The sequence below is a fragment of the Pipra filicauda genome, unplaced genomic scaffold (genome assembly GCF_003945595.2).
Source record: "Pipra filicauda isolate LSUMZ 115617 unplaced genomic scaffold, ASM394559v2 scaffold147_size4022426_pilon, whole genome shotgun sequence".
Lineage (NCBI taxonomy): Eukaryota > Metazoa > Chordata > Aves > Passeriformes > Pipridae > Pipra > Pipra filicauda.
In genome coordinates, this window is record NW_024103962.1 from 3,932,513 (window position 1) to 3,942,512 (window position 10,000).

At 43.1% G+C, this 10,000-nt stretch overlaps 1 protein-coding gene across 3 annotated transcripts in view; it reads right to left on the reverse strand.

Annotated features, from left to right (window-relative positions):
- PROX1 (prospero homeobox 1) overlaps positions 1-10,000 on the reverse strand; it is a 49,611-nt gene that overhangs the window by 31,001 nt on the left and 8,610 nt on the right. For all 3 annotated transcript variants that reach the window (XM_039378805.1, XM_027723715.2, XM_027723714.2), the window contains 2 exons: positions 9,036-10,000; positions 2,347-2,454 (listed from right to left, as the gene is read on the reverse strand). The exon at positions 9,036-10,000 is cut by the window's right edge and continues 824 nt beyond it. In XM_039378805.1, the coding sequence (XP_039234739.1) occupies positions 2,347-2,454; positions 9,036-10,000 (1,073 nt within the window). The remainder of the gene's footprint in view (positions 1-2,346; positions 2,455-9,035) is intronic.

Genomic DNA, 10,000 nt, shown 5'->3' on the forward strand with positions numbered 1-10,000 from the left:
AGCATTTTGGGGTTATTGCCTTCTTGAGGCAGTGGAAAGAAAAGCACCAATTTTTAATTGGTGTAAATCAGTACAGCTTCCTTGGTTCTAGCACAGCTATAAGCATTTACTTCCCCCCGAGGGCCTGGCCCTGATATTCAAATCGTTCCCAAGCTTTATTCTCCTATTTAAATTTCTGAAATAAATCACTGCGTTAATACAGTTTCTTTTCATTTTTTAAGGGCAATTAGTAATGAAATTAAATACTATTGCTTCAAGTATTACATGTTACGCATATTGCTTCAAGTATTACATGTTACGCATACATCTTTATTAATATAGCCACGATCTTCAGAACCAAACATTTGGCCAGCACAGCACATGGAAACGTCTCATTAGCGTACCTATTTACATATGTGTTCTCAGCTCACGGATGAGAGCGTTCCAGTGGCAAGCAGCAGTCCCCGTCGGCACTGGTAGGGGACACCTGCTTAAACCACAAGGACGTTCTGGCTCCATTTAAGCAAAATTATGTCCGCTCGCTTCCGTAAGTAGGAGGGGTGAAGCTAATGGGAGTGCACGTGGGCTAAAGGGGGAGCATCCTTTGGCTCGAGAAACTGCAAACACACGCTAAGCACTTTGAAGCATTTAAAGGTATGGAAAAGCCCAATCAGTGCATCTAACATGTACAGCCCCGGTTCTGTGGTGCTGCTGACCATGTGTGGCTGACATGTCGCCAGGGAGGTGGTTGCATTCGCCTTTGGACGAATGACCCCATCCCACACTGCTGGTTTGTAAAGCCCTTCTGGGTTTCTCCTGGTGCAGTATAAATGTAAGGTGGCACAAAAGCAAATTTCTGCATTTTACAGAACTTTATCAAAAGACAGTCACCATGTGCATGGAAACACTCAAGTACGTATCTTCTTAAGAAGAGGAAATTAAGCAGAAACACCAGGGAAAAAATATCCCCACTTTGGCATACCTGGATATGTGAACAGGTAGGGCGAAGGTGCAGGGTAGTCCCAGAGCAGGATCCTCCTGAGCAGCACTGCCAACGCTACATCTGCCTGTGGCAGCTCATTGGAGCAGTGCTGCCTGAAACGCTCCCTCCAATTTTTCCATTCCAGGTGGATCCACTCTGAGAGCAAACCCTCCACTTGGCCCGCTGCGCCATTTGCAGCTTTTTTTTGTGTGTGTTTAATGATTCTTGACCAGCCATTTAGCCTAGGAAGTGCTGTATTGCTTCCCCCCCCCCCCTTTTTATAAACGTTGTCACCATCCGCTCAGCACATGTCATTGAATAAGAGGAACCTCCAAGGACACGGCTGTGAGGGGCAGAAGCGTACTGAGATGTGCAAGCAACGTTAAATGAAAAAAAAATAAAAGGAAACATTGCCAAGAAACTTGACCAAAGAGAACTGATCAGCAGAAATTGGGCCAAGTTCACAACCTGTGGAATAATCTTCCACTAAGACTGAAAAAACCCATAACCCGAAAGTGATTAAAAGAAGGATTTCAGTAATTTGTTTGGGGTGGGGGGATATGTAACAAACTAATTTAAGCTAATGTAATGTTTATAAAGTTACTTAGATAATGACACCATGTATACCATTATAATCATTAAAACACAATCTATGTGTTTTTTAAAAAAACTTAGATGATTAACACAAAATCAAGTTGATGTGAAGGAACAATTACTTTTAGAAAAAAAATCAGGAGGTCCTAATATTCTGTAGAATGAGGGAGGATGCAGCTGTATGTCGACAGCTTTCATATCCTCATTTGAATAATGTGGCCTGAATCTGTCACTTTATTCATCCTCCTTATGCTCAGTGTACTCTGCATCAACAACAAATTAAGTTGTAAATAAGAGACAATCATCACTTTTGTTTTTAAGCAGCTTCTGCATGGAGAATTTCAATGTACTGTTTCTTTTTGACAGAAAGAAAGGGATTCTACACTCTGCTTATGTAAGCACAAATATGAGGAAACCAACCGAAAAGAAACAATAAGGGAGGACTTGAGAACTGCTCCAAAATGTTCTTGGAAGTACATTTCTACTACCACAGAAATTTCCTTTTCTAATAGGATATATAATGAAAACCGTTTGATTTACTGTAATAATTATTCTTATTTTGCTCTAAAATTCTAGTGTGTTTTTTTTTTAGATTTTTAATTTAGAAACATCCGCTTTCCTCATCCAGGCACAAGCAGGGTATACCTCAACTAGAAGAACAAGTGAATGAAGTCAGATGTAACCTTCATGCACCCAGAAATATTATTAATCTCTAATATGATAACACAGTACCATTTTGTGAGCAAATACAGCATTAGTAAGGAGAAAGCAGGGGAAAGAGATTTTCTTACCTTTACGTCTGAGAAGTAAGTTTTCAGCATATTGGAACTTGGGTACCGGGTGTAAAAGAACATGAGCTTGGCCTTTTTCAAGTGATTCGGTGACAAGCCTTCCTGCATGTAGGATTGAATTAGTAAAGGAAAATTCTTTTCTTGAGAAAGATTTTTCAGAATGTACAGACCTATGAAAGTGCCCCCTTAAATACTCTACAGTTCCCCGGACTACAGGAGAAAATATTAACTGTTATTAACTGTTATTATGCTGTGCTGTAGGTTTCTGCAAAATAGGTAAATGTGGAACGAGAGGCCACGTAACTTAAACCCTGTATTTCCTATCAATTTAGGTTCTGGGTCTCAGGGATCTTGCAAGTTTACGGATTGTGTACCATATGTATGTTCACTTGTTGCTACGGAAACAAATGCAGGAAGCATGTGCCGCAGAAAACTTATCGGAAGCTTTTTTCTCTCTCTTCTTTGCCATGCCAGTTAAAGTTTCTTTTTCTCTCAGTGTTGTGCTACTTGCACACAATAAAGCCAATGCATGTCAGACAATCAGAGGCACTTCACGATTTCGAGCAGTTTTATACAGGCAGCACATTTCACCTGCTTCATTCGCATCGATAAATTTTAACATCTTGAGTAGCTTCCTCTAATCCTGCTGTTGCTTTGCTCCAGTGGCTGCCTTGCAAATCAAAGTGAAATCTGCGATAGGCAGAGCCCCTCGGCTGCTGAATGCCCCCACCACAAATTTGTCACCTCCTGATTTACACAGTTAACTCCTTGGAGAACGAAGCTGTATTTGGGGCTAACCAATCAATACATGTGGGCTAGCAAATCAATAAATGGCCACTTACCCTATAAGGCAGCCTATTTATCCTGGAAACATCATTACCTTTTAGATCTGTAAACAGAAGCAACTAAAAGAGTTCCCAAGGGAATGTGAAGCTAACCATAACAATCTCGGCTTGCTGATTTTTCTCCCCGCTTCTTGGCTCTCTTTTGTGAACTGTGTGCTAGGACAGCTCTGGTCACATCTGTGCCGCAGGCTGGCCCTGCCATTTCCTCAGCAAATTAATGGCTTTATAATTTATCAGAAATGAAGATGCACGTGGAGAAAATCAATGTGGTCCCCACAAGGTCAATTAAGGGTTCTTCCCAGAAGCTTCTCTAAGGACTGTTTCTCCTAAACACAATTGTTGAAAAATTCACTCAGTTCACACCTTACAGTGGGGGGGAAGGTCAACCAAGTTGACAGATGCGCTGCAGCCAAGGTGCCTCTTCTGCCTTACAGCCGGGTGCACGTCAGCACAGAACATCTCACTCTCCAAGCCTCGAGATGGGAAACCCAGACTAATTTTTATCAGCAGGCTACTGTTGATTAGCTAGGCTTTTTCGGCAGAATTCCCTTTTCTCTAATTCCTGAAATCTGCTGAAACCCTCTCCCTTCATTTCAGTTACAAGGTTCATTTTTAGATTAGAAAAATGTAACATTTAAAAAAAAAAAGCATTGACAATATTAGTTTAAAAACCTCTTATTATCTGGAAGTACATGGAAAACGGCTCAGCTGAACTTGCATTTTGTTTTAGATGCTTAATGATTACAAAGAAGATAATTTATGACTGACATACTTCTTGTGCCAAGAGAAGAGTTGAAAGAACCTCCAGTTACCTCCATTAGACTGATAGAGAAGTCTAAAAGAGCATTACACTCTGCAGTGCCATCTGTCAAAATACGTAAGTGAAATAATAGTAGCAAGCTGTCACCTATTGCTTAGTGATAAGAGTTTTAGACAAATCAAACTTCTGTGCCAGAAATCCGTTTTGTTATGTGATCCTTTCAGGAAACTGGGGGTCCAAAAGGGAACTCCAATAGGAGAGAAAAAAAGTAATCTTGAGTCTCCTTAATTTGCAATTCCTCTGACGCTGACAACATGTTAATATTGGGTTTGGTGTATATTCTCTTTCAAAGTAAGCTCAAAGATGGACTTAAACTTCAAAAAAACCCTCTCATATTTGCTGGATTTAAGCATATTAGACAGTTGTCTAAGCATTTGGATTCCTTCTGCATTTAGGATTTTTAAATATTTTCTGCTCTAATGCCAGAGGATATTGATATTGAATGAAACATGTATTAAAAGATGCTCTGAGACTCAAATTCCCAGAAATCCATTTTTTATTAAAATTATACTTGTTCTTAAGCACTTGGCAGCCTTAAAGCAATATCAAATATGCAACAAATCTGTATATCTTGATCCTAAGGTTAACGCTTTACTGTGATAAAAGATATGATCTGTAATAATATAGCAAAAAATAGTTAATGACAGACTTAAGAGCTAAGAATTAGATAACCCTTTGCTATTTCAGAAAAAAAACTGAACTGACCAATTGCTTAATTTCCTTTTTAAGTGCTTGGGCTGAAAAGCAACTGTTCTTCCAAGAAAGCACTAGCTGTTTCCAGGATACTTACACACGCACAATGACTCATGATGAAATAGATTCAGTAAACATACAGCTGTACCGAACACGAGCTAAGCCCCATTCAAGGCCAGGAAAGAAAACGAGCACAAATAAATATTAAGGAGGTAAAGGGAGGAGGGGTGCCGAATGGAACGCAAACAAGCTCTGTCCCAGCAGCTCGTGTGGCTTGCCTCAATTCTCTTAGCTATAGCTTTGTGAAGACAGATGACATTCAATTCTATGGGTAATGCAAAATAGACAATAACTGCTGAAACTTGAGCCAGCTGCCAGGTGTAAAAAAAAAAAAAAAAAAAAAAAAAGGAAAGAAAAAAAAAGGACAGAAAGAAAAGATGATAAATCCATAAATTAATGAAAGACATCTGCTCGGGAACATAAAAGATCAGAGGAACAGTGTACTGCAGCTGAACCTAAAGCGGTGTTCAAACAACCTGAGAGTCTCAGTGTTGTGCATTTACACAGCACAACGTTGCCTCACCTATCGCAGCAGAAGCAGAAAAATGGCTAAACCCTAAGAAATAGGAAGTGGAAGACTGGGAACAAAACACATGGGGACAAAATCTATACAAGCTCATGCATGTTTTAACTGGAGAAGCACAGGGGTGGCACTGCACAGCATTTGATTCATTTGCACTTCAATCCTCCCAGGTAATGCTCCTCTTTTGTAAAAATATTTTTCAGTGGAGATGATCTTTCGCTTCTGTTACTCTCAGCCTGAGCCCCCGCAAATGCTCTAACAGGCTTTTCTAGCCCACGCATGTATTGAGCTGAAGGGAAAAGGGGTAAGAATAGGCTGTATCAGTTAAAAAATCTGCACTAGCAAAGCCAAGCTGCTCCTTAAGTTACACCTCAGGTACTTTTAATCATCAAAGCTCCAAATAGCTGCATCTCTGAGCATCTTCAAGACCCTCGGAAGAACAGACTGGCTGGAAACCATTTGTTCATCACACAGGTTTTATCAACAGCACAGAGTTATCCAGCTTGCTGTACAATCGCTCCTTTTTTTAAAAAAAAGTTTAATTAGTTTAATTCTAGTCAGATGTAATAACTCCTCATTTCAAAATGCTGTAATTCACTGATTATAGCTTTGACGTATTGGGACTGTGAAACTTACTCCAGTTGGATTGGAATTCTGCTTAAAAATAAATAAAATTGTAGAAAGGTGCACTAATGTTTCAAAGCCCTCCTGCCAGGGAGAGCATGCTAAAGTTCTTCACCTTTACAGATGTCTTAACAGCACACAAACTACTGTTGTGCTTCAATTTAGATCTATGCAAATGTTTTGGGATTGAACAAGGCTATTTTTCTTGAGATGCAAAGAGGATGCATGACAAAGGAAGACCATACAGAAAAACAATTCGCTGTCTGTTTCTTTTGGAATTTGAATAAAACTTAATATTTGATTAAACAGATTAGTTTGCAAAGATACAGACTGCATTCATGACCAAGATGGGAATTCAGGCTGCAGGTGCATCTTATCTTGTTTAGCAACATACACAAACATTAACCATTTTCTTCTGCAATTCAGCAAAGAATGATCAGATACATTTTACAGGCATTATTATAAAAAAAAAAAAAAAAAAAGAATAAATCCCAAGAAAACAAAAACCAGGCTAGTTCAGTGTTTAACTTACTACTAAAACCTGAACTTGGCTCTATCTGCTAGTCTTCTGTTCTCATCCTGGCTGCATTGTCCAGGAAAACAGATGTTGCTTTCTGTGGGGAAGAAAGATCTGCTTCTTTCAAGAAATTTGTTGCCTACATGTGCACATTCATCCATGTAAAACAAAAGCAACCACAAACCAACCAACCTCCACACCATGCCTTTCCCTAGAAACTGTAAGCTACCTGGACAAATGAGCTGTTGTTAGGAAAAAACATCCATCCCCACAGCAGAGTAGACTATGGTGCACGTGTAGAGATGTTATTTAATAAATCTGTTTGTCCCAACAGGTCTGTATCTAAACCCAGAACAAACTGCACCTTGCAACAGCATCTAGGTGGGAAAGTCAGTGTGTTTTCCCAATGGCAGGGAAAGAAGCAGGGTAATAAAAGAGAAAAGTTATCACTGTAGCACTGAGCATTTCCCCTGGCTATATCTTGAAGCAGCAGGGGACTCTTGCACCCCTGTTTCAGCAGAAGCAGCAAGCTCCATTAGCAAGTACCAGCGAGAGGAGCAGGAGAAAGGGGGAGAGATGGCAAGAGTGGGGGAGACGTGCTCCACGGGGGGCGAGGATCAAGCGCAGCCCTAGAACTACTCCTAGTTCACACGCTTGGCATGTTTCATGACTCCTCACTCCTCTCCCAGGATGGGAGAACTATTTTTATACAAAAACAATTTGTATGCCACTGTCCTGTTTAGTAGAAATTAAGTGCCCTGGTCTGAGTCTCGCCCTCAGCTGCCACTCCACTTGACCTCAGGACTGCTTTCCAAGCACTGCAGCTTGCATTTCAATATACAGATTTTGGTTTTGGAAGTGCAAAAGTAATTGACACTAACTCTCAGTGATGCTGGAGTTAGACAGACTCCTCTATTTTGCTGTAAAATGTAAATGGTGAGGAGATTTCCTTGCTACCAGTGCTCTTTTGGTAAAGAGGTGCCTCAAACACCACGTCCACTACCAGCTGGCTCTTGAAAACACCAACACCTTAGGAAGATGCTTTCAACTATAGAACACTTTTCCCTATAGAAATGGGCCTACTCACACAGGTCAGACAGCAGCAATCTGGACTCAGGCTTGACCTAAGTTACATCAAAGACCGGTGGTAATGGGCTTTGGACCTGCAGCGCCTGCCTTGTCCCAGTGGTGCCCACTACCATGGGAGGGATGGAAAGTCCAGGTAACCAGCAGGTCTAGAGCCCTGACAGGACCCTCCTGAGGATTTAACATGTCCACAGAAAATGTGGTTAAAATAAGCTAAAACCACCAGAGTTATTAATCACCTAGAAGATAACCAGTGAAGAAGCACAGCCTCGGGCAGCTGCCTTCACATGATACCCCTCAAAAGAGGACAAGTTCTTCAGCATTGCTACCATTACTCAGGTAGGGGCACAGGTATTCAATTGCAATTACTTTCATCATCTTGGGAATGAAATTAGATGCATCTGAGGCTCTGTATTTGTGCTGTTGCCTTCTGCTGGGGTCTTAGAGCTGGAAAAGTTATCAATCTACCTTTCATGCAAAATCCTCAACTTTAACATTGGGCACACATGGTATTTTATTCGTTTTCAATACATCTGTACTTTGATAAAAAACCTTTTGACCAAAAAGAACATTAGGGCAAAAGATGGAAAGCCTAGGAGGTGATAGAGCTTAAAGAGAAAAAAAAAACAAAAACCCAAAAATCTAGTACTAGTTTCCAGGAAAAAAACCTAAAAGATTATTACTATGTCTGGATATGCCTAAATAAAGGCAGAGATGGATTTTTCACCCTAACTAAAGCCTGCTATTGAGCTAAAAAGAGAGATTTTATTATCATCTTTTTTTTTTTTTTTAAGGAAGGGAAGTGTCCTGTAAATTTAATACAGCTGAAGTTTTATATTTAATTGTTCTCTCTAGCTTTCCAAAATAATTTGCTTTGTGTATCTTAGGACAAAAGATTTCTGTGTATGGCTGAACAGAGGTTAATCATGCATAGCAGGCAGCTGCACACGGGCTGAGTAACAGACCTCTGGGTGGGGGAAAGAACTTGATGCAGCCTGAATATATCAGTACCTGTGTCTTTTGTGCTTCATTTCCCTTATGCACTTCAGAGCTGAAGTCTCAGCAACAACCGGACTGTGGCTCTCTGAGAGCCCCAGCCATGACACCATTAACACGGGTCGTGCGTTGGCCTGGCACAGGAGGAAAAAGAGGCAGCCCTGGCTGGAATGGTTTTTGGACGAGGGCGCTGCCCCCTTTATCACCTCCCTGCCTGGGGAAGGATCTGCCAGCCCAGGGAAACCCACTGGCACCCAGGCTGTGGGCTTGGCTGTCTTCCTGACCCCACAGGGCAGACTAAAAGGCTGGGGGAGGGCCAGAGGCTTTTTTACATGAACACCATTGCTGAAAGAGTGCTGTCAGTCAATACCACACGTTTTATTTGGCCCCACCAAGCCCCCTGCCTTCACCCCATTAGCACCCCACTCCTGCAGCACCCAGGGAAAGCCCTGTGGCACCAGCACGGCCCCTCATCCTCTCCCACCAGCCACCACCAGGTTATCGCTCATCTTTTGAAAAGGATATTGCACTTCCCGAGTAGGGCGAGATTTCGGACATGTCTTGCAGGTCGCCACACTCGGACTTTATAAGGGATAAGGAGAGGCCCTCAGCAGCACTGGGGGGGTGGGCCGGCGAGCAGGGGTGGTGGTTCATGTGGTGCGACGACATCTTGGTCCTCAGGCTGGTGGTCTCCCGGGTCAGGTCAAGGGATTCAGGGGAGGCGCGCTCTTTCCCCGGGAAGGAGGCCGATGGGGCACCCAGGGGACTCTGGAAGGGGTAGGCCATGAGGGGCAGCGGGAAGGGGTGGCGGAAGGAGGAGGTGGAGAAGCCGGCAGTGGCCGAGAGCGGGGACTGGTGCAGGGAGGCGTGGTGGCCACCAGCTGGTGGGGCCGAGGCGGATTGGTCAGAGGAGTTTTTGCGGACGACAAGGGGCAGTGCCTCGGTCTGGTCGGTGGCGCCAGGCATGGGGACGCTGCCGAAGGTGTCAAGGGGGTTGGGAATGATGACATCCCCAAAGCACTGCAGGCGCTGGTTGGCCGTATGAAAGTTGTGGTTCTCCCCATTGACGGCAAACCTTGCCTGTGGGATCTGGAGAGGTGGGAAGACCTGAGGAAGCTGGCGGGAGGGTTTGGATGAGAAAACTTTGACCACTGTGTCCACAACTTGAGACATGGCAGTGTTCAGCTCCTGCTTCAGTGTCTCGGCCAAGTGTTTGCCTTCAGGGTGGAAGGCATTTGGCCCTTGCTCCTTCTCCTTAGGACCTTCTCTTTTCGGCTTGTTCTCCGCTACCTCTTGCTCCCGGATGAGGGCCCGTGCCCGGTCAATGAACTGCCCTGGGTCCAGCTCACACATCTCATTGTCCGACCTGCTGACAGAGTCGCCGGCCCTCGCATCCATGGTTTCAGAGCGCATGCTGTCTTCAGACAGGTTGCCATCTTCATCATTTTCGGAGTCAGTGCTGTCGTAGATCTGGTAGAACTTCTCCTGCA